Raw genomic sequence first — 26,407 nt, forward strand, 5'->3', positions numbered from 1 at the left:
TAGGCAGAAATACGTTACAGACACTCCACCAAGAGCGTCTTTCCGCTGTCCACCTAACCTTCGTAACCACTTAGTTCATCCCTATGAAATCCCCAAACCACCGTTCCTACCCTCTGGCTCCTACCCTTGTAACCGCCTCCGGTGTAAAACCTGTCCCATGCACCATCCCACCACCACCTACTCCACTCCTGTAACCCGGAGGGTGTACACGATCAAAGGCAGAGCTACGTGTGAAAGCACCCACGTGATTTACCAACTAACCTGCCTACACTGTGAAGCTTTCTATGTGGGAATGACCAGCAACAAACTGTCCATTCGCATGAATGGACACAGGCAGACAGTGTTTGTTGGTAATGAGGATCACCCTGTGGCTAAACATGCCTTGGTGCACGGCCAGCACATCTTGGCACAGTGTTACACCGTCCGGGTTATCTGGATACTTTCCATTAACACCAACCTGTCAGAACTCCGGAGATGGGAACTTGCCCTTCAGTATATCCTCTCTTCTCGTTATCCACCAGGCCTCAACCTCCGCTAATTTCAAGTTGCTGCCGCTCATACCTCACCTGTCTTTCAACAACATCTTTGCCTCTTTACTTCTGCCTCTACTGACATCTCTGCTCAAACTCTTTGCCTTTACAAATGTCTGCTTGTGTCTGTGTATGTGCGGATGGATATGTGTGTGTGTGCGAGTGTATACTTGTCCTTTTTTCCCCCTAAGGTAAGTCTTTCCGCTCCCGGGATTGGAATGACTCCTTACCCTCTCCCTTAAAACCCACATCCTTTCGTCTTTCCCTCTCCTTCCCTCTTTCCTGACGAAGCAACCGTTGGTTGCTAAAGCTAGAATTTTGTGTGTATGTTTGTGTTTGTTTGTGTGTCTATCGACCTGCCAGCGCTTTTGTTTGGTAAGTCTCATCATCTTTGTTCTTATAAATGTACAGTTATGCATGCATTTACTGTTGTGGATAAGTCCTAAAGCGTCTGAACAATCTTTCATGTGTCAACTTCTTTTTGAGTGAAGTGGAATCACAACTTTTGGGTACTCAGTTTCTCATTTCTTTAGATGAGGCCTAGTTCAGTCTGTTGTGGTTTGTGAACTCACTGACTGAACGAAGAGGTGCAATGGTTAGCACTCTGGACTTCTGTGTTTGGGAGGACGATGATTCAAATCTGCTTCCAGCCATCCAGATTTAGGTCAGCCTGGATTTCCCTAAACTGCTCCTGGAAAATGCCAGGATGGTTCCTTTGAAAGAGCATGGCTGATTTTCTTCCCCATCCTTGAAACATTTAGAGCTTGTGGTCCGTCTCTAATGATCTTGATGTTGATGAGATGTTAGACACTAATCATCCTTGAACTTTGAAGAACAATTTCGTGTCTCGAGGCTGTTGTTTGAAGTAAAATGTCTGGTACCCACATAGTATCACCATTCTGTTGCCAAACTGTTAATGTTAACTGGTACGTGGAGAAACTTTTTAATCCATATGTGGATCAACTCACAGAAGATACCCGCTATATGCATATTTTTACACGTCAGAGCAACAGCATAAATAATCTTGACAATCTTGTTTGTTAATGCATGAGCCTTTACATTAAAGCATGAGATGTTTGGTGATGCGCAAGGATAATCAGCAGAGGTAGTGCAGTCGCTTGGATATCTTGATTGCCTAATCTCTCTCCCTGCCATTTTCAACTGTGAGGCATATCGAAGGGTCAGGTGTTAAGCCTTCTCAAGTAATTCTCAAACAGTGGAACAGTTACACTAGAAGAATGAAAATATTATTGCTGCTGTCTCTCAGGCAAAGCTACTACACATGTCTCACAGTTAGATAAACTGAGCACAGCACTTGTATTGATATCAACGGTGACCATTACTAGCATCTTCAGTGAAGTTCATTAAGAAGGGCCAGTCTCACATCATTGTTATTGTAACTTTCCATGCCAGTTTTATTTAGGCCACCCTGTACATCAAGTTCATTATACTGCCATAAACCTCAGGCATGGTTGATTGCAGAGCATTTTTTCAAACAAGCGACATATCATTTGGTGTCCCTCCCACTTAGTTTTTCCACATAAGCCACATATCATTTTGCTTCCTCCATTTACCCCCCCTCCCTCACATATTAGTTGCCATTCTTTGGGCTTTTGCTAAGAAGTTTAAAAATAAATCTAATCTACCAAGCATGGAAATAGCTTGTTTTTGCCACTAATTATGGTAGACCTCTGTTTACGAATTTTCCACATTTCAGGTGTCCCTGTCGACTAGGGGCACCAGAGGTTGCTTTAATGCTTAGGTATTAAAAGAGCCCTGACCTCAGGCCACCAGACCTTGCAGACCTGCAGGAGAGCTTCTGTGAAGTTCGGAAGGTAGGAGACAAAGTACTGGCAGAATTAAGGCTGTGAGGAAAGGCTGTGAGCTGTGCTTGGGTAGATCACACTGTAGAGCACTTGCCCATGAAAGGCAAAGGCCCTGAGTTTGAGTCTCAGTCTGTCACAAAGTTTCGATCTGCCATATCAGTGCACACTCTGCTGCTGAGTGAAAATTCTGGAAACATCCTGCAGGCTGTGGCTAAGCCATGTCTCCACAACAGCGTTTCTTCCAGGAGTGCTAGTTCTGCAAGGACTGCAGGAGAGCTTTTTGAAGCTTGGAAGGTAGGAGACAAGGTACTGCAGAATTAAGGTTGTGAGGATGGACCATGAGTTGTGTTTGGGTAGCTCAGTTGATAGAGCACTTGCCCGCGAAAGGCAAAGGTCCCGAATTCGAGTCTTGGTCCAGCACACAGTTCTAATCTTCCAGGAAGTTTCGTTTTGTAACATCTTTATTACTAACTCTATTTACAACACATTTTGCAGACGATAGTCACATATACCACTGGATGTATCTGCAAAGTTTTATCATTGCACATCACATAGTTCAGGATATATGACATCAGAAGCATTGAATTGCGTAAAAATGAAACTGCTAGGTTATAGTTGAAATGAGTGTACGAATGTGTGTGAAATATGTTAAATATATGTGAAATATATTTGACATCTATGTACACAGGCAAAGCCATGAGTAAAAAGCTCATCCTAAATCCCTGGAACAATTTTAGCCAAATTTGGTACGCATATTAGTTGTGATCAGGGAAGAAATACATTGGGGTTAAGAACCACCAGCATCCTATTGATATGAGGTGATATGTGGAGAGAGAAGGGGGAGGACAAGATGAACAGAGAGAAGGAGGGGGGGAAATGGACAGAGGGAGGAGAGGAGGAGGTGAACAGAGAAAAGGAAGAGGAGGAAGAGGTAGGGAAGGAGATGGGGCAGTGCCAGATGAACAGAGAAAGTGGGAGGAGGAAATGGACAGAGAAAGGGAGGAGGAGGAGATGAACAGGGAGAGAAGGGAAGAGGAGGTGGACAGAGAGAGGCAGGAGGAGAAGATGGATAGAGAGGTATTAGGAGGAGACAGACAAAAAGGCGAGGAGGAGAAGAAATTAGTGGGGAGGAGGAGGGGATGGACAGAAGAGAAAGGTGTGCTCCATTTACTCCTACCCTCTCTGTCTATCTGTGCTGGGTACTCAGCTGGTGTATGTACAGAAGTGTGTCCTTGATATGAGTGTGAATACACAATTCTCAGTATGAGCATTAATATATTCACACGCATCTATAATGTTACACAGGATAGTCTACTGTAGAAAACTCATCACTCCAGCTTTCAGATTGAAGATCAGAAAAATAATAAATGACGAAAAACCACATTTTGTATGATAATGCTAAGCAACATTATAGATCATCATCATCATTTTTTAAAGTTTCCAGAGCATGTTATCTTGCATGGAGAGCCAATCTTGGACAGTTTCCAGAGGCTGGAAACTGTCCAAGATTGACACTCCACACAAGATAACGTGCTGTGTCCTCCTTACCAAAAGTCCTCAATCCAGTCACATATTTCACTTGGTACCCCATATGGTTGTACTGTTTACAATAAGCATAGGTGTGGTACTGAGTTCGGGTGCTTTTTGGTAATCAAGAAACATCTAACTGTTTGCCTTGGTCCAAAGATTTCAGTACGTCATGTGCGAGAAGTATGAGTTGGATATCACAAGTCTTTTCTTCTAGTTTTGACCAATACTACCTCCTATAGGAATATGTGACTTTTTTTTTTTAAACACCATGTACATAATTCATCTATTGGATAATGTTGGAAGTACCATGAGGCTTTTTGCAGGTAATTCTATTGTCTACAGGAAGTTGGTAATGCCAGAAGACTGTTGCAAAATGTTGGAAGAACTGTAGAGGATTGATGATTGGCGCAGGTACTGGCAATTGACTCAGAATGTAAATAAATGTAACGTATTATGCACAAGTAAGTGAAGAGATCTGTTGTGGAAATGATGAGAATCATAAAATACATGAAGTTAATTGTAGGAAAAGCAGGTGGTATACTGACATTCATCATAAGAATCTTAAGGACATGTAATTCACTCATGAAAGAAATGGCTTGCAAAACACTTGTTTGAGCAATTCTTTAGTATATTTCACCATTCTGGGACCTTTAGCAAGTAGGATTAATAAAAGTGATAGTAAAAGATCCTATGCAGAGTAGCATGTTTGATCAATGGATTGCTTGGTTGATACAAGAACATTACAGAGATGCTCAACAAATGCCAGTGACAGTTGCTACAAGAGAGGCATTGGGTATCTCAGAGAGGGTTACTGTTGAAATTCTGAGACTGTACTTCCAAACAGGATACAACAACTTAATACTTCCTCCCTCATGTGTTGTGTGGCATGACCAAAGACAGCCGTTCTTCACACATACCATTGCAAATGGAACAGATAAAGGGGAAAATGATGTAGGTGCAAGAGGTAACCTCTTCCACACACCATTAAAATGGCATGTGGAATATCAACTATAAATCATACAGTTATCTCATCAGGTAAAGTCACCTTTCCCCTCTTGAGTGATTTCAGTTGATTTCCTATTCTGTGGGCGATTATTACGATAGCTATAATTCTAACATTTGTGCAGCAGGATAATTCTATTGAAATCGCCATACATGATGCCCTGCCCTCTTGTTGCCCATTCAGAGGTTATACTCATGTCAATTCCATGTAGCTTCCGAAATCTGGATGTTCAGATACAGTCTGGTTGGTGGCTGACTGCAAGTGTGGAAACTTCAGGCTCTAAAATCTTAGTTATCTGCAAAGGTCTATTTTTGTAGCATGAGTAGAAATTTATTATATCTATATTGTAAGCCTGTTTATTTCAGCCACTCTGAATAATTCTCAGTAGAAAAGTGGAAGTGATAAATAAACTTATTATAATCCATTGCCACTGTAGTTTATATTTAGCCATATTTTTTTTGAACTGATGTGATTTATATTAAATAATTTGAAACTTTTCTTATCTAATGACAACTATTTTTTTTTTACAAAGGATATAACAAGTGAAACAGAGCTGCACATAGAAGGAGAAAGTACACCAAAAACCAAGTCTGGAGATCTTGCTCGATCTTTTGGTATTGATACAAGCCTGTATACTACTAGTAGATCAAGTAGCCCTGGAGCTCACTATCAGTGTGGTGACATCATTGACAGCATCTATACATTACCAGATATTTCTGGAAAAGAATGCACAGTTGCACAAGATTTTCCAAGTGGAATCTTCGACTTCAGTTGTTCCTATTTTCCAAAGAGCAAAAAGTAAGAAAGTTACTGTTCATAGTAATTTAATATCTAACAACTAAATTAAAATTTTAATGTGCAAATTCATGAAATGTCTAAGACCTGTGAAACAAAGTGTATTTATGAATCATTTTATTTTCAACAAATCAGTCTAGAGTTTGGTGCATCTATTGTATGGAAGCAATTATCTGTAACATTTTGTGCTTACAAACATGTTACTAATTGTACTAAAGGCACCAGAACTGAAAAAAACCTAAGAAACTCTACCAAAAACAAAAACTTATAAATTCGTACTTCTATTATTTGTTTAAAAACCATCTGTTTTTTGACTGGTTTCATTCTGTGCCCTATTTTAACTTATCTTGTGCTAATCTTTTCTTCTCTGTATAACTATTTCTCTTGGCTTGCTCCTGCCACTGCTAGGTTGACCGCTCCTGTTCTTTTTAGTTCATTTTCATTCTATACTTTATTGGACCAATTAATTTTTAACAGTTTTTGGTGATGGTAAATTGTAAATACTTCCAGTTTCTTCTTCTATGGATTTGCCATTGTCCACATTTTTCTCCCACACAGTACTGTGCTCCTGATGTTTACTTTCAGGAACTTCCTAAATTTTATACTTATCCTGATATCAATAGAGATATTTTAGAAAATAAAGCTTTATTCATATGTGCCAATATACTTCCAATATCTTCCCTTCTCTGGCCATCCTTCCTAATGTTACTTCATAGAGAAAATTCTTTAAAGTTTAAATGTAAATAATGAAAGTGATCAGAGAAAAGGTCTATGAACTTTGACAACACGTTTCATTCACAGTGCAGATTGTGTGTGTCTGTGAGCAAAAACTACATAACACTTACAGTCTCTTTTTCATCTTCATATTCTCAAAAAAGGGATAATAGATTTAGTTTCTTCAAGATTCACTTGTTGTCCTCTTGTCTTGTGTCTTCACAGAGTGTCAGATGGTACTCATCACAAAATCAGGGAGCAGATAAAACAGTGAACATGCTGCAAACATTGAGTGGTTGATAACTGTGATCATGGTGGTCTGTGGCAGCCCTTAAATCTGCCATTGGTGTTCTGCTATGTGGCATGGCATCAGCAGATGTATCTTACTGCACCGTGCCTAGCTATTTAATTAAATGGACACATAATTATATTCAGTGAAACATTGAAACATCCAACAGGATTACAAGGAACTTGAATGATTAAAATGATTAACTTGTTCAATTATTTGATCATTCACAACAATTTTTCTTTTTGCAGGGTCTTTTCCAATAAATGCCATGGTTTTTGTTTTCTTCTCTGAAATTTTGGTTCACATTATTTAAATGTTTTCTCCAGAATATAGGCTCAGTTTTGTAGGTCATCCTGTTAGTAGGATGAGATGATCTACATCTAAAAGAAAGTTTAAAACAGTGTGAGTGTGTATATATGGATAACTTTATCAGAAAATGCATCATTCATATGTATCATAAAAACTGTGGCTAGTATACTATGCTTGTTCCTGAGCCATTTGTTTATTGTGATAGATTGTATCACTTTTGTCATTTACTTCTGCAGAGAATGCTTTTATTATGTGAACTAAATATCCCTCTGTTTTACATAATACTCCAGATATTTTCTTAGCTGAAGTTATGAATAATTCTTTTGTGACCAATAAATGTCATGTGTTTCTCTCTGTTGAACTAGCTATGTTTTTTGATTGTCTGTAATATATACTGTGGAAACAGCATCCATTGTCATCTCTCCATTTCTAAAACCTATTTGTTACTCAGCTTTCAGATGTTAATCTCAGCTTCTGGTCATGCTTTGGGTATTACTACATTTTTCCAGCACATATTTCAGATGTGGATTATTCCTTCTGATCATCCTTTTTTTCTACTTTTCAGGGCCAAGCAGCTTCTACCTCTTCTTATAAACCACTTTTTCTTCTTAGTTTCTGATGAATGCGTTTCTTTACAACTTTCTTTTTTGACAAACAATTTCATTGCCATAAATGCAGACTTATCTTCTCTGATTGTTGTCCTCAGTGTTACTACTAAATTTCTCCCAGTGTACTTACATAGGTTGCCTTCTTTGTTTTCTTTCCAATGTTTTTCTTCACTTTTTGAAGTAATGATTTAATTCATTTATATTGTTCAGAGGTTGGAGATATGGTAATGATTTATTGAATTTATATTAAATCTAAAACATGTGATTGAATCATGATTTCCATCTAGCTTGCTAAGTACAGTAGAAGTTTCATGCTTTTATGCCAGGCTTTTTTGAACATGATAAGGATAGGAATTAATCAGTGTGAGGACACTTCTGAGTGTTAGGAGTCAATGGCTCTCAGAAAGTAGAATCCAAAGCCTTGTGTAATGGTGTAATGGGACTATCTTTAGATCGTTCTTGTGATGAAACAAGAGTGCATTTTCCAGAATGATGCAGCATTTTGATACTTGGATCTCATAAAAATAGATGATTTTATGATGACCATATAAATTTGTCACTTTTGATGAGATTGTTTGATTGATAATTCATTCATGCATACAGTATATTATGTAAATCCCATTATGAAGAGGCAACTTCATGTGTGATTAAGTATCTCTTCAGAGTAACTTTATATATTTTAACTTCACGTCTTTGATTAGTGTTGTAGAATGAACCATAAGCTTTCATTATTCCTGCCTATGTTCTGTTTATTTTATTACCCTGTAATTGTAATGAACTATAATGAATACTTTTCAAATCATTTCAGGTTACTAGTGCATGTTAGTAAGATAGAAGACCTGGAAGTGAAAAATGAGAATAATACATATGAAATAAATTTGAGGTTGACAATATTACCAGCAGAGAAGCACAACAAGAACTCAAAATCTTACAAAGTGACACAAGTTGTTGAAATAGAAGAGGACTTTCAGTTTACTTTGAAGGACATATCAGAGAAGATATTGAGAATATCAGTTTACAACATAAAGAATATTGGAAAATATAGTGCAATTGGCCACACTCTTTTAAATCTTGAAGATGTACCTTTTGGAAAGGCACAAAGATATTCTCTGAAGCTCTATAAACAGTCACAAGTAAGTATTCTATTATATCCCAATTTCTACAACAAAGTAGCTCATTATGCATTTAATATACGAAAAAATTGTTTGCAATAAATATGGGAAAACAATTACTGCATCAGTATTTTTGACAGAAGACAGGAGAGGAAATAACTCTAAGCAATATATTGTAAGAAATATAGGCTATACCAAATGAATGGGAAGTAGCAATGGGATAGCAGCATGCATTCAAATTCCAGTGTAATGTAGATGATGATACACTTGCACAGTTCTACATATTCAACGTACTTTTTTCTGAGCCTTTGTGTATGTTGTCTTTACGATTATTTAAGTATACTGGCACATATATGTGTATAAAGAAATCTAGTTTTGAACATATGAGATTAGAAAGACTAGTACCTCAGGCTGTCTTGCCTTGTTAAGTCTCAATATTTGCTGGAGTGTTAGAAAATTGAGTTTTGGCTGTACAAGTCACTTCAAATAATGCCATGGATTTGCATTTAAAAGAACACTGATTCATGTCTTTTGCAACCCAAGGAGTTTATTTCAGTCTTTCTACCTTTCTCATGATCTGACAAGGTCAAGATTTACTTAATCTTTATAACACATATTGTACTGCCCATGTGTTTTGGTTTACGTGGTTAGTTAGTTGGCGGTAACAGCTAACTTGAAATCCAATTTACCAGGCCTGTCAGCCAATATATGAGGTATGGATATAAAATGAGACTGTAGCGGTAAAACATTTTATTTCAAAAACATACATATGTAATTATTGTCAACGTCAATGTATTCTCCTTCTCTATCTCTACAACACTCCATGTGAATTTTATATTAATTGAAACAGTGCTGGAAGTCTTCCTCTATGAGATCCTTAATTATGTATCCCACTTTTTCTTTCACTGCTTGAACAAACTGAAACCTTGTTCCTTTTAATGCAGATTTGGCCCTGGGAGAATAAATAAGTCACATGTTCTAGGTCAGATGAATAAGGTGGGTGGTCTAACACTAGGCAGCTGTATTTTGCTAGAAACCTCTGAACAGGCAGTGCTGTATGAGCTGGTGCGTTGTTTTGATGCAGCATCCATGACTTGTTCTTCCACAATTCGGGTCTTTTTTTCTGTTTTCTCATGGAGTTGAACTGAACCACAAAATAATAATGCTTATCAACAATTTGACCTTCAGAAATCCAAGAAGATTCACAATTCCTTGAATATTGGTAAAAAATCATCATTGCTTTGTATCTTGATTTGCTTATTTGAGATTTTCTTGCTCTCAATGAAGTTGAACCCTTGCAATGCAAGGACTGGCACTTAGTTTCTGGATTATCAGTGAAAAACCAAAATTTGTCACCTGTTATCACTTATTCCAAGAAATTAGGATTGTTTTCAATTGTATTCAAAACATCAGTAAAAATATTTTCATGAACTTCTTTTTGTTCGATAGAGAGAATTTTCAACATCAGTTATGCACACACTTTTCTCAGGTTCATTTGGTTATACAAAATTTGCCTTACATGTTATTTGTCGTTTTCTACAGTTTCAGCTATTGATCGAATACTCATCCAGTGGTCAGACTGAATCAGATTGACTACTTCATCAATATTTTGATCCATTTTCGGTGTTGAAGGGCATCATAAGTGTTAACCATCTCCAGTATTTTCTTGGCCATCTTGGGAATGCTTGAACCCCTCAAAAACTTGTGTATGTGAGTAACAGTTATTGCCATTCAATTCTTCTACTAAAAGATAGGTTTCAGTAGCAATCTTTCCAAATTTCATATGAACTTCATGACAGTTTGTTGCTCTATTGTTACACTTATCATTTTTCCAGCAAAACAAAACAGCTCTTACACAAATGAAGGCCATGGATGTGTTGGTGGTGCAAGATCTGCCAAATCCAGTCCTGTCACGGGCGTATCTTACCTCATAAAAGGCCAGGCACCTGTGAAAGCAGTCATGTCATATACCAGCTCTGTTGCAACCATTGCACAGCTTTTTATGTTGGTATGACTACCAACCAACTGTCCACTAGCATGAATGGCCACCACAAGACTGTGGCCAAAAGCAAAGTAGACCACCTTGCGGTACAACATGCAGCTAAACATAACATGCTTGATTTCAGTGGTGAACTCACAACCTGGTCCATCTTGATCCTCGCTTCCACTACCAGCTTTTCTGAACTGCGCAAATGGAAGTTACAATTAAAACACATTTTGCACTCCCAAAATTATCCTGGTCTCAATCTATGGTAACCTAATGTCCTCAAATCTTCCACCCAACAATTTTCACCACTTCTGTCCTGTCATCTCCTCTCTTTACATATCCCTCACCCTCACTGCATGCCACTATCTGCCAATTTACCCATCTGTCCTTTCCCCCTCCTTGCTTCTCTCTTTTTCTGCTCCCCAATTTTCCTCATTCATTCCACCTTCTGATGCTGCACCTGGCAGTTCATCTGGCCGAGTTTTAATCCTGTCCCTCACTGCTATCCTTCCTTCTTCCCCACCCCACTCCAAATTGCTATTTACATGACATTCACATTCCAGTCAGAAGTGCTGGTGGTAGCAGTCCTGTGTGCATGAGATGTGCTTGCTTGTGTGAATGTGTGTGTGTGTGTGTGTGTGTTTTTTATTTGCTGAAGAAGACTTTGGACGAAAGCTGCAATATGTGACAGTCTTTTTGTTGTGCCTGTTTCAACTCAACAGGCCATATTTAAGGTGACTAGCAATTTATCCTTTTGAGATATGATGTACATAGTTTTGAATTTTTAATGACTTTATGTAAGAAATATTACAGTATGCTATGGTTCTCCTTTTTTATGGGATCATCAAATATCCTTTATAATTCACACAACTTTATTTTTGTTTTACAGGAAAATCTGGTCCCTATAGTTATCCAGGGTTTCCTTTTAATAACCTGAGGATTGTTTTTTATGACAGTTTTTAAATATAGCTGCAAACAGTGACACAAACTCATTAGGAAACATGTTAAAATGGTATTAACATTCTTTTCCATATCTATAGGGCTCCAGTCTATCGGCTGCAGATAAAATCTGTGAATGAAGATAGAAAAATATATGTTGGCTAAGAGGGCTGGTAAATTAGATTCCAAGTTAGCAGCTATTACAATCAATTGCTTAGCCATGCAAATGTAGGCACAGTGCTGGTACAACATGTTCTGTAAAGGAGTATAAATAAAACTTCCATCCCATGAAATGAACATAAGATGCTGTGTCTTAGTAGGAATGGTACAGAGTTAACTTTTGTCCTACTTACATAAATGATCTTCCAATCCCTTCCAAGTCCAGTTTAAAAACTTTAATTTCTTTGATTACACAAACATACTAATGGAAGGTCCAAACTCAACTTTCCAACCACAGTTCGGGTGAAAGCTAATTGGTGTACAACTGGTTCACAGCAGACAGTTTGAATATGAATCTTACAAAGTGTCATAATATGCAATTTTTAACAAACAAAAATGAAGTATTAGAAGTAGACATTAATGGTTGTTAATTAAATCAGATGATGTGCATAAATTTTCTTGAGATCCAGCCATTATAAATAGCTAAACTAATCAAGGAGCTCAGTTCAGCACGTCTGTGCTGAGCTAAAGACAACAGTGTTTGTATAATTAGCATCTTTTCAGATGTTATTGTCTTTTAGAATCAGCTTTTGTGGTTTCACACTTAAAACGAACAAAATATGTATTTCAAAGAAGGAAGTTTTGGTTGTGGACAATTAAGATTAATTAACACAGTTTTGTTCTGATTCTAGCCTTTTCAGTGTATTATGTGCACTTAATAGCTTATGCATTATGAGCAATTTTGAGTCACCAATAACAATTCTTGAGCAGTTTGGACATGCCCCTTACCTGTTGATACACTCAGTTTCACGTAGCTCAGAGTTTTAAATCTTGGTGTTCTGAAATAATATGGTGAAAGCTGATTCTACAAAGGATAGTGCCAAATGCAGTACAGTTACCAAAATTAATTATTCTGTCCAATTAAATAGTGTTTGTTGAACTTTAACAATTTGAGGTTGCATGTTTACTCTTGTACGCTAGCTTTTATGGTGCAAAGATATGCAGTTGCAACTTTTTTCATACATAGTTGTTATACATATGATTGCATAGTGCAGACTCTTTCTTTAACTGAAATAGTTATTGCATGTACAAATGCTAATGACAGACTTTCACTTAAACGAAGATGTGGTTATTAAGGGGTTGCTTGCCAGTCGCAGACTCTAACCTGCCATAGTTGTTACTTGCTTACTCACTCAATCAGGACTCTCATGAACTGACATAGAGAAGTTATATCATTGCTTGCTGATTGCAGACTTTCACTTTAACTGTCACACACATGTAAGCATCAAGATAGCTGGAGGCAGTGAGCATCAAGCTAAATGGACACAGACTATTGATTTTGGGGGGGAGGGATTTACTTCAGCCTGCTTTTCAAGACAGTGTCTTGGATGGATGTGTTGCTCTTTGGAAGTTGAAGTTTTGTTGAATTTCAAGTACATTTCTTGCAAAGAGAGGATTATTAAAGGTATTGGATTGTGCTCAGATTTGCAAACATGGATTCCTATAATTTCTTTATATGAACTAAATTCAACTATTGCATCATGTAATTGCTAAGTCAGACTCCAGTATTTAGGAATACATTATAAAAACAGTCATACATGAACTTTTGCAGCAAAAAGATGTCTGTAAAACCTCAAATATGTACTAAAACACCCAGTGTGTGAATTATTCTGTAAACAGATGTGGAACGGGGAGTACATTATGCCTAAGAAAATTGTCCATGTGATTTATTTTATTTATGTATTTTTTTTAATCCTTGGATCACTTTTGGTAGTGACATTGAATACATCAGGATCTACATGGATGGGTTACAAACTAAATGGTATTTAAAAACTCCTTTACACTGTAACAACAAGCTGAGACCAGTTGACCTTTTAGTTCTTGTTTGAAAGCAGATGGTGTTTTCGAGTTCTTAGTACTGCTTGGAAGTTTGTTATATAATGTACATACACTATTTTAGGTTTTTTGTCACTTAACATAAGTCTATTTCAAGGCATGTGATAATTATCTTTACACCTAGTACTGTAGTTATATATATGTATTTGTTCATCAAAGCTGTACACTTTATTTTTAGGTACACAATAGTTTCATATATGTACAGAGCAGGCTCTGTCTGTATTTGCAATTCTTTGAATTTATTTCTGCAGGACTGTCTTGGTGACAGTTTCCAATGCACGTCATCACTTTCGTTAGGAGTTTAAGTAATCTGCTTAAGTATATATTAGCTGCACTACCTCACACAGATATGCTATAGGAGATATGTGGATAAAGTAGAGCATAATACATTTGCAGCAAAGTGTGATGATCAAGAGTTTGTGATTTTTTATCGTGAGAAATATATTTGTGCTAATTTCTGAGCATATTTTATCTATATGAGTCTCCCATGTCATGAGGCTGTCCACCATCAATCCCAAAACTTGCTGTGATGACCTTTTGAAGAAGGCCTACTGGAGTCTCCAAGCTTGATATCAAGATCATCTGCTTTGACTGCCCTATTTGCTTGTAATCTCATGTAAGTTATTCTACTTCCATTTCTGAAAAGGTTGCACTCCCAAAATATTTGTATGCCCTATCCATCTCTAAGCATGTCCTGGTCACAAGGTCCTTTGCAAACTTGCATGTAATCAGCAGATTGATCACTGTCTCATTTACACCTCCTGGCATGTCATTTACATATAGACCGAGCGAGGTGGCGCAGTGGTTCACACACTGGACTCGCATTCGGGAGGACGACGGTTCAATCCCGCATCCGGCCATCCTGATTTAGACTTTCCTTGATTTCCCTAAATCGCTCCAGGCAAATGCAGGGATGGTTCCTTTCAAAGGGCATGGCTGACTTCCTTACCCATCCTTCCCTAATCCGATGAGACTGATGACCTTGCTGTTTTGTTTCTTCCCCCAAACAACCCAACAACAAACCCCAACAATTTACATATAGAATAAAAAGTAATGGTCCTAATACCAAACCTTCCTTTCCACCACCTTTTTTCTTCTTTGAATGCTGAGAGCACATTTTCCAATCTGTTGCCCTTTCTATATTTTATCCCTATGCATTGTTGCCTATTTTCAATAAATGTCTTGATAATATCATTTGCTCTGCCTCTTATGTCATACTGGTTTAATTTTTGTAACAGGACTCTGTGACATACACAATCAGAAGCTTTTGACAGGTTGAAGAATAAACTAAAAACTTGTTCCTATTTTCCCAATGCCCTGGTTACATAAATAGTGAAATCTGCTGTCTTTGTTGATCAACCTTTTCTGAAACCATGCTGTGTGCTATTTAATATGTTATATTTTATATGAAATTTTTTATCCTATCCTTTGTGGCTCTTTCTACAGTTTTAGACAGTGCAGATGTGATTGTAATAGGTCTGTAGTTGCTGGGATTCCCTTTGTCTCCCCCTTTATATATGGGAACTACTTTTCTTTTCTTGGGCAATTTGGAAATATTTCTTTGTGGAGTACTTGACTTATAAGTGATGTGAGAGGCTTACTTATGTACAAACAAATATGCCTAATTATTTTAGGAGACATTGTATTGTATTGTATTTTTTATTGGTCCTGTTGTCTACGTAGCAGCTTATGCATAAGACATTGGACAAGTCAAGTTATAAATGTACAGGCCGAAAGTCATTTCAAGGCATACATATTTAAGGTTACAATAATACACTTTACACGTAAGTATTTATATAACACATTTCATAAATTTAAATATTCTTCAATGGACTAAAAGCAGTGATGCTGTAAATATGACTTTAGAGATTTTCCAACTGTATTGACCTCAGTTATAGCTTTCATGTTTTCAGGAAGTTTGTTATAAAGCTTAACTCCCATGTGTAAAGTACCTTTTTGGCACAGTGCTGTGCTGATTTGAGTCATATGTAAGTTTGTGTTTTGTCTGGTAAAGTGATCATGTATATCACAGTTTTTTTGCAGTCTCCAGTCCTTGCCTATTACATTTAATTTAAAGAACAAAAGGGTTTCCATAATGTATACACATGGTAATGGAGGAATACCAGATTTCTTAAACAGGGGTTTACAAGAGTCTCTAGGCTTGCACCCAAACAAGATTCTAATGGCCCTTTTTTGTAGTTTAAAAGTGCTATTAGCTGTTTTAGAGTTTCCCCAGAAGGTGATCCCATATCTAAGACGAGAATGAAAGTACGCATGATATGCATTCAATACTGTTTTCTCACTACAGCATGATTTTAATGAACAAAGAAGGTAACATGTTTTGCTCAGTTCTGCATTGAGATATTCAATATGCTTATTCCATCTGATGTTGCTCTGCAGCCAAGTCCTAAGAATTTGGTTTCAGTATTGTTACCAACCGGTTCATCATTGGTAGAGACTGATGGGATAAACATGTCCTTGTTAGGAACATTATGGAATTTTAGAGCAATGGTTTTCTTACTGTTTATTACAAGCTGATTACTCTGTGCCCAGCTGCTAAGTTGTTTCATGACCGTGTTTACTGTCTGCTGTAACTGTTCATCGTTGTCTCCTTTGAGTAGAATCGTGGTGTCATCTGCAAATATGATTGTTTTGTGTGCATCAACATTTAAGCTTAGATCATTTATGTACAGAAGAAACAGAAGGGGTCCCATTACTGATCCTTGGGGTACACCACATTTAATTTGTTTATAGTCAGATAAGTGATTAGATACAGTTTTTAGTCTAATATTTGTGTGCTTGATGCACACTGCCTGCTTATGATTAGTCAGGAAGGAACTGATCCACTTGTTGGACAGACCTCGAATACCATATCTTTCAAGCTTTGATAGCAGAATTTTATGGTCCACCATGTCAAAAGCTTTTGACAAGTCAATAAATACTCCTATTGTTTCCTCTTCTTTGTCCATCAGGTTTAGGATGGAATTGATGCACTCATAGACAGCAGTTGTTGTTGACCTCTTATTTATGAATCCATGTTGTTCATTACATAGGATGCTGTTTTTATTTATAAATTTCATAAGTTTCTCATACATAACTTTTTCCAGTACTTTAGAGATGAAGGAGGAAATTGTGATGGGTCTGTAGTTATTTACATTGTCTTTATCCCCTTTTTTATGTACAGGAATAGCTTTTGATGTTTTCAACACATCAGGGAAAGTGCCAGCCTGAAGTGAGCAGTCACATAAGTGTGTGAATACGTCAATTAGGTTTGATGCGCTCTTCTTTAACTTTGTTGCAGGTATACCATCAATACCTGCTGATTTGGAATTTTTTAGTCCTTTTATTGCTTTAGCTACTTCATCTTGTGAAACAGAACTGATGTACATTGATCCTCTACATGCACTTATTTTATATTCATTTGCCTGGGTGCTCTTAAAGTTTGATTGTAACATATTATCAGCAACACCTGTGAAAAAGTTGTTAAATGTGTTGGCTACTTCTAAGGGGTTTGTTACTTTTTTATTTTTATGTGATAGTGTTATATTTTTGCAAGATTGTCTGTATTCTCCACATTATTTTTTTATAACACTCCACATAGCCTTTGATTTATTAGCTGAATTATAAAAGATTTCATCATTATGCATTATTTTTGCTGCTTTTATTACTTTTCTTAATATTTTGGAGTATTTTTTATAGTATGCGCGTACTACAGGTGAGGAATTTTTTGAGTTACATATTTCATGAAGTAGTCTTTTCTTTTGGCATGAAACTCTTATTCCCTTTGTGATCCAGATGTTTGTTCTAGAGTTCCCCTGTATGGTTAATGTTTTCAGTAGGAATGCAAGTTTGAAGAAATGGGTTATTGTATCAATGAAAGTGTTGAATTTTTCATTCATATCGTTCATTTTGTACACTCCTGACCATTTTTCTTTCTGTAATAAGTTGTTGAAGTAGTTTACATTATGCTGGTTATAACTTCGATATGCTGTTCTGAAAGATATGTTGTTAATAATACTGCCTTGTACTTTTGTGCTTAATATTTGAGCAAGATGGTCACTAAAACCTGCATTGAAAATTTTTAGTGAGGTGTTGTGTAAACTCTTCTTGACTAGAAACTGATCAAGAGCTGTTTGGCAAGTTTCTGTTACTCGAGTAGCTGCTTTTACTTCAGCCTTTAAATTGTAGGACGTTGCAAGGTTCAAAATGGTCTCCCTATTTCCACTATTCGTGAGGAAATCAATATTGAAGTCACCACAGATGATCAATTCACAATCCATTTTATTTACTTTATTTAGCAATGACTCCATTTTGTTTATGAAAAGTTCAAAATTCTCGGATGGTGATCGGTAAACTGCAGCAATAACCAGGTTGAACTGAGTAATTTTTATAGCTGCAGTTTCATAATCCTTTTTGACGTTTGCCCTAGTTAATTCAGGTAGTGTAATAAAATCTATATTATCCTTTGCTACCCCACCCTGCTTGCTGTTTTTCCTGCAGTAGTAAGCAGACAAAACAAATTTGCTTATTTTCATATTTTCTGGGTTAAGCCAGTGCTCAGAAATGCATAACACTGAGATATCATTAAGTTCATGTGTTAACAGTACATTAATTTCATCGATCTTATTATGCAGGGATTGCACATTATGGTGATAAATTTTTAGTTTGTGCGTATTCGCGATTTGGTAATTGGGAATCATATTTACAGCATCACATACCTCTAGTTTAAATAAGGAATGTCAGCAGTGTTGTATTTTCGTTCTTCTTTCTTGTTTATTTTGTTTTCCTAGCTGTTGTTGGAAGGATGTTCAGGAAGCTGATAGATTGTTCTATCCCTTACAAGTCTTTCTTTAATTATTTCATTAACACGATCATAAACAAACCTTTTCCCTTCATAGTTCAAATGCATTCCATGCTTCGTGTGCAGATTTCGATGCGGCTTGCTTATATCCAGTACATCGCACTTAGCGTATTGAGAACACAGTTTCCTTATTTTAATGTTTGTTTTCCGAATTTCTTTGTTTACACACGAACTATTAATCAGATCATGCCTATGAGGAAGTGTGGCAACTACTGTGTTTCTACATTTGTTAGCTTGTAAAAAATTCTGCAGCGTTTTCTCACAAACATCTGCTTCATTTTTTGCCACATCATTTGAACCCATTATACAGACGATAAAGTCATTTTCTTGCATTAATTTCGTCTGAGAGTTAATGTCTACAACATTTTTACATCCCGCTCCTCGTTTAACTACACTAGTTACTGCTATGTCGCGATTTTCCTCACGGAGCATGCTGGATAGATTTCTGTCATGACTGTCTGTTAGTAATAGTACATTACTCTTTTTCCCTGGTGATCTGTGTTTGTTGTTGACATTATTTGCAAAAACACTATTCGTTTTCAGTTCAACGACTTTCTCAAGATCACAATCATTTGGAGAGTCGTTATCACAGTCACTTGTTTGCAAAACATGATATTTGTTTTTTTCTGAAAATGTGACAGTTTTAGCAGACCTTGTTGTTCTTTTTGTAGTTGGAACACTATTTTTGTACGACACTTTTACCCACTCGGACGATATATTACTTTTGTCTTGCATCACTTCACTTAGTGTTGGCTTCGATCGTAGATCCCGATTTCCTTTCTTGAGTGAGTCAATATTGCTTCTTAAGGAACTGACTATGAATTGTAAGCTAGCAATTCATTCTTTTAGCGTTGTTATTTCAATGTTACAATTCTTACAAACTCCCTTTTTAACAGCATAACTATAATTATTTCTTAAGGTAGAATCACACACTTCTACACTCGCGGCCATCCAATGCCTCTGAATTTTTCTCTTTTAAGAATCTATCTGTATTTATTACTTCTAACTCATCTGTAGATGATACAAATATACAATCTGTTACCCTCTTGGGCTTTTTTTGAATGTTTTGTTTTCTGACCAACCCATCCATTACATCTCTGTAGTACTGACTGAAAAATTAGTGACTGATACAATGTAACACAAAATTTACACTCGCAATAATCATGAAGAGAGTAAATTGATTAGAAGTGGTGAATTAAAGGTACTAGTAACAAAAAAATAACTCATTTAGAAATAGGTCAAAGTTGATGGTGGAGTTTAACCCTTTCAGTGCTGTGGGCATGTACACACGTCCTGCAGCACCATTCCCCAGGTGTGGCTGGATGTGTATATGCATGTCACTTGGGTTTTCCTACAGTGCTGTGGATGGCTGAATGCATTCTGAGCCGCCGACCACTCACTGCTGCAGAAAGTTACTTGCATAACTTGGTGAATAAAAAAATATCGAATATTTATTATATAACATGTGTGCCCCATTGCACATGATCATTTTCAGAGAACCTCATTTCAATTTCTTGAATCATTTGTGAGATATGATGATTGTTATGACCACATGGTTCACGATATGCAAGGATGTGAAAACGTGAGTCGCGCCAACAATGTTTATCACAATGAAAGCCAGCATGTGATGTCAACAGTGAAGGGGACAATACTTAAATTACTACTCATAAACCTTTATGTGGGTAGTCTTCCATAGACACTCAACTTAATTGAAAATGCAGAGGTAAGCATGTAGGATGTAAAACAAAGTATCTGGAGAACAAAATGAGATATCATTCTGCTCTCAATTTTAAATAAAATTTTGACAGCTTATTTATCTTCCAATCACTGCTACATATGAGCTTAAATCAACAACATGCCAAGTTTACACAGCGTGTTTCTAGCTCTGCGAACTCTAAAAATTTCGTCCAATCTTTTACATAATTTGATGCAGTACAGTAAGTACAATGGACAACAAAAAGAAATGCAGCTGTTTACCAAGTTAAGATATCAGACTGTAATATGTACAAAAATTAAATTTTTTAGGCTAATAGTTTTAAAAAAATCAGATGATAAGTATTTTATATCAGCTGGAATGCTGTCTGTCAGCATAGGCACCAGCACTTTTTGTGAGCAGTATGACCATAACAAAAGCAGCCTCAGCACAGAATGCAAAGAGCTCGTCTGTAGCAGCTAAAGAGTTAAACAAATCAAAAATAGAAATAGATCAGTCAGAGAACTTAAAACGTTTATTTTAGTAGGTAGTCATAATGGGGTTGTCATAGAAATTCTAAGAAATAGTCAACCAGGCTCAGAAGTAACCGGCATTATTATTATCTGTAAGTTTTAAGGTCTGTAAACGGACAGTAATGCCTGACAGCAATTGCATCATAAGTACGGGTGCCAGCGAAGTTTATCACAATAAAGGCCAGCTTGTGATGAGGACAGTGAAGGGGACAATACCTCAATTACTACTTGTAAACTTTTATGTTGTTTGCCTTCCACAGAGACATGACTTAATCAAAAATTCATGCATAAACATTTAGTTAGCAGCTACAAACAGAAAGTTCAAGAAGATATGTAGAAGCATCTCAAATCCTACCTATGTAAATGTGAACAGCAATGTAACGGAATACTTCACAAGATGAGCTTTACAAAGGAACATCACAGGGAAGTGGGAAATGTGTTAAGAACTCTTGAAGAAGATAGACGATGGAACTGCCATGAAGAAAGCCACAATCCTACTCCTAGCAAAAATGAAATCAAAACAAAACAGGCCAGTGTCAAATTCAGGAGCAATATCAACTCAGGCAGCTAAATCAATGTCAACACCGGGAATAGCTGTGTCATCCCCAACAGCACCTTTGAAAGATACAGTTACAGTGACTACAGAAGTGAAAGCAGCAGCAAAATTTAAGAGCAACTCTACAACTAAGGAAGTAGTACTGACAAAAAACACATCAGCAGCCAGCAGAAACCAACAAACAAAACTTCTTACATCATTTCTGGATGCCATCCTTTCTACTCCAGCAACAGAAGACCATGTTACAGCTGAGAGCAGAGGTTCCACAGAAAACTCAAAAACAGCAGCACCAGAAAGTATCTGTAGAATGCGTCTGAGGCCCAGAAGAAACGTAGCAAACTTATCATCAGAAACAGCAGAAGTGAACACCCAGAGAATGAGACTATGACAATAAGAACCATAATACAGGATGATGACTTTTTATGATGTCATTCCAGAATGAGGAGAGATCCATGGAGTTGTAATATTTGTCAAGGATGGTCTGAGATTCACAAAAGTTGATATAAGCCAATTTTGTTGTGAATTACACATCAATTGCATGGGTTGTTTGTGCCTTCAGTGGAAAAAATTGGAAACAAAATCAACTTGGCCATCACGTCTGCAAGTGAACTACTTGGCAAGCAGTTGCCAGTGAAAAATTATCACATCCACTGATGACAACTTGGCCATCATGTCTGCAAGTGAACTACTTGGCAAGCAGTTGCCAGTGAAAAATTATCACATCCACTGATGACATAATAGTGGTAAAAAAATTCTCCAACTCTAAAACTGTGGATAATTACTGGCTATCCAGCTCCCTTGTTAAGAAAACTCTTAATTTGATTTGTGAACCTTTGGCATACATTTTTAACAAATTTATTCAGTTTGGAATTTTCTCTGAGTCATTAAAAATTTCAAGAGTTATGTCTTTAATTTGGAATTTTCCTTAAGTCATTGACAATTTTAAAAGTTATACCAGTTTTTAAAAAAGGAGACAAAAATCTCCCCTCAGAATTATTGAACTGTCTCAGTAGTACCTAGAATACCCAAAATATTTAAAACTGTTATATACAACCAACTATGTGATTATTTTGAAGGAAATAACCTCCTTTCTGACAGCCAGTTTGGTTAAAGATGGAAAAAAAGTACTTCAGCAGTTCTTAACACTGTAAACCAATAATCACTGATTTTGAAAATGAGAATAATGTTCCACTTGTTCTTTTACCTAAGTAAAGCCCTATTCCTTATGAAATGTTGCTTGAGAAGCTTGAATTTAATAGGGTACATAATACATCAATAAAAGTAATAGCTTCATATTTGAGTAACAGAAAGCAGTATGCCGTGGTGAGAAACATTCTATGATGAAAATTGTTAATACTGGGATACCGCAGTTCTTGCATCATTCTTTTTCATAATTGCAGTTAACAATTTGTTGCATCACATTCCTCAGAACGTGATTTGCCACAATGACACAATGATAATTATATCGCATCAGGACAGCTCAGTATTACAACAAATGTTGCTGCAATGACTAGATGCTGTAGTGAAATGGTTCTCCTCTAACGAACTTCTGTGTAACCCTACAGGACCCATCATCTTCTTTTAGGACTACCTAATAATACAGGAGATAGAATGTTTAATATTTTAGGATTCCATATTGACCTGGGGAGAACATATCATTTATACCAGGTGATTATAATTAAACTGAAGGTGTTTCAAGTGGTGCAGTGTGGGCTGCCTACATTGCAAGCTGGTGAAACATTGTGTGTACTTCCCTTAATCAGTGCACTCACAGAGTATGCTGAAAAAAATAATGATTCCAGTTTCTACGCCAAGGGAAAATATGGTGCTGTAAGCAAGTGGTATGTGAAATGTTTCCTGCTCTAGCAATAGTATGCTGTTTGTCACTCAGTGGTGCATGTTATTTCTTTTTTGAAGTGATAGTTGGTGTAAAGTGTTAATAAGGTTGAAGTTTTCTGTACAAAACACAATGGCTATTGAGAAGAAAAGATTATGCACTGCTGCTAATGTTGTTTTATCAGAATGGGAGCAGTATCAGAACTGCATTGTGAGAATATCACCAAAATAAAAAGCTGTGAAGAGACCCTATACCAATAGGTGGACTAAAGAATATGACAAAGAAATTTGAAGAAACAGGTGAATTAGATGGTGCAGCAGGGAGAGAGAGGAACTCCATTCCCATGGGAGTTGATGATGAAGTTGCTATAGCTTTTACTGACTGTGCAGCATATACCTCAAATTCTGGAGCCAGTGCTTGTTCCGTGCCATGAGAATTATCTCCCCCCTGGCCACCAATTCAAAAATTTTGCAGTGCACAGGATTCAGAATGCGCATCATATGAAGCCCCAAGAAAGGCTACAACACCATGAGTTTGCCCCTCATATTTTGGCGTAGATGGAAATGGATGACACGGGGATGGGGAGTATTCTGTGGACAAATGAAGCACATTTTAGTCTGCACAGTGCCGTGAATGCACAGAACATGGGGTTCTACTAAGCCACATATTGTGCAGGAATATTCACTGCACTCAGCTTATGTAATTTGTGGTGCAGTTTCACAAGCTCATTCATTCTTTGAGGAGAGCCTGTTAAATGCACAGTGACTTCTGCACATTATAAGGACCTCCTTGTGCAATACATGATTCAGGATTTATGAGAATCGTTTATTGCACAAGGAGGTCCGTTGCAGGAGCTTTGCAGGAATGCAACTGTGTCCACACTGTTATTCTCATGCAAGAAGGGGCACAACACACACACCTCCCAGTGAAAGATTTGCTTCGTGAAACCTTCAATAATGACTGCATCATCTCCAGGCAGTTTTGAGATGTGTGGCCTTACAGATCCCCTGACCTAAATCCCTGTGAAATCTGGTTGTGGAAATTTCTGATAGATCGTGTCTATCAGAGCTGTATCTGGACACTTCCTGATCTGAAGGATTGTGTACGATGACATATTGGTCTGATTACACCAGATATGTTGTGAGCAGCTGTTGACCATGCTGTGATACAGATACAGAATGTTGCTGAGCAAGGAGACCATATTGAATGTTGTAGTTTGTGACCATATTCTAATAAACATGCCAGAACCACTGTTACCAAGTGTTTGATCGTTCCTCCAGTTTTCCTGCACCTGAACCACATTCTCGCTGCTTACAATGCCATATTTTCACCTAGTGGCAGAAAGTGAAACTGCTATATTTTCAGCATAATCAATGAGCACACCAAGTAATGAACATACCTATGATGTTTCAGTGTCTCATGATGTACACAGCCCACACACTACAGCTACTCCAGAATATGTAAGATTGGCCTATTTTGTACTGTTACAGTCTCTCATTTCTCATTTGACAGCTGGAATGTGGGCACTCTGTACATGTACAGTATGTGATGTATTGAAAATAACAAAAGTCATAAATGTGCAGGGCTGGTCAAAGAGATTTCGTCAATCTGTGTTTAGAAAACGTAATATACTTACTATTGTAAATCTGTACATATATGTCACTATATGTTAAACTGAATGCAAACGAATTTCCAAGAAGAGGAGATATACCCCAGCACAACATGAGGTCAAAAATTAAAATGGGTACTCCAAGACATAGATTGGTAAAAGCAACTCACTCCCCCATAGTCAGCTCCCTAAAATTTTTTAACAAATTACCACCCTCAGCATGGTCCAAGTCTTGTAAACTCTGTTGACTGAAAATCCATTTTATAACATGAAAAGATTTTTAGTGTATAGATTACAAACATATGTTAAACCTTAAAATTATGCTAAATGTCTGTAACTGTGTGTGCAATTAAACATATGAAAACTGTATTATGTGTTACAGCCTATTCTGTTGTACAGGTGTATATGTTCAATGGCAAATAAAGATGAATATTTAAAGTCAACTTTAAGACTATTTCTGAAACTATTTAATGTTTTGAAAATTGTCTATTTTAGACTTTGCTATGTTATATGAACTATAAGACTGTACTATTACCTGGTTTATGTGAATGTTGGATGTTAATAAATCATAAAAGTATAAGGAGCCTTATAATGCTTCCATTGTCTGCAATCCCCTTCTTATGAGAATGGCATCCATCTTGAAATCAACCCATATTATTCAAAATCTTTATTAGTGACATAATTAATTAGTAAGTGGCATTGCCTAATCCAGAAAAAATAGAACAACAGAAATATAACATCAAAGTTCAGAATCTTGTAAGTATTGAGGCAAAATAGGCAATCAAAATGAGGAGTGTTCAAACTTTCAATTCCAATTATATTAGAAATTAATTAGTTTCAAGTAATTCAAAATAGGTTTCTGGAAAGAGAAGAGTGTCTGCTTTTGAACGAGTGATAACAGTAGCTTGGAATGTATGAACTGGTTCAATACGTTTTTCCTTTACATACTATGGTTGAAACGGCACTTAGCCATAACTTTTCATTAACTGAGCTTCTAGTGGAACTAACTGCATCTTTGACTTCAGGAAGTTCACTAGGGTCACTTAACTTACTGAATTTGACCTAAATAACATTCTGGAACACGCATATGCATTTTATACATTTTGTGTTTGTCTTTACTATAGAATAAAAAAGAGAAGAAATTTTAGTAGAATAGAAAACATATGGAGAAGTTTCCAAATTCTTAAGTTTCATAGTTTCATATGAATGTATAGATTTATGTTGTTTATTTTGAGTATGTGTAGTGTCTGTGTCATTATCAAATCTGCTGTCCTCCTTTCCAGCAACAACGGAACCTTGGAAATGTGATGGTCTCCATGTCATACCAAAGCAGTGATCAGCAGCTTATAGTTCATGTGAAGAAAGCAAAAAGCCTTTCAGGATCACACATTGTAAAAAATAATAAAGCGACAGGTAAAGTCTTTCTCGCAATGATATTTTATGGTAGGTGAGACCCTGAACTTTACATATAACCAGTCTATAGACAGTGAGTGATAGGAAGTTTGACTGGAATTAATGAATGTGTGGCATTTTTAAATCAGAAAAGCCATATCTTGTATTATGTATTGGAATAATCTATCTGTCATACCATTCAATAGTTGTAAATCAGAAGTCCTTCCAT

At 36.8% G+C, this 26,407-nt stretch overlaps 1 protein-coding gene across 2 annotated transcripts in view; it reads left to right on the forward strand.

Annotated features, from left to right (window-relative positions):
- The window catches only part of LOC126234769 (synaptotagmin-15-like), a 251,876-nt gene that overhangs the window by 210,875 nt on the left and 14,594 nt on the right, over positions 1 to 26,407 (forward strand). For both annotated transcript variants that reach the window (XM_049943519.1, XM_049943517.1), the window contains exons 6-8: positions 5,422 to 5,687; positions 8,413 to 8,737; positions 26,070 to 26,199. In XM_049943519.1, the coding sequence (XP_049799476.1) occupies positions 5,422 to 5,687; positions 8,413 to 8,737; positions 26,070 to 26,199 (721 nt within the window). The remainder of the gene's footprint in view (positions 1 to 5,421; positions 5,688 to 8,412; positions 8,738 to 26,069; positions 26,200 to 26,407) is intronic.

The sequence above is a fragment of the Schistocerca nitens genome, chromosome 2 (assembly GCF_023898315.1).
Source record: "Schistocerca nitens isolate TAMUIC-IGC-003100 chromosome 2, iqSchNite1.1, whole genome shotgun sequence".
NCBI lineage: Eukaryota > Metazoa > Arthropoda > Insecta > Orthoptera > Acrididae > Schistocerca > Schistocerca nitens.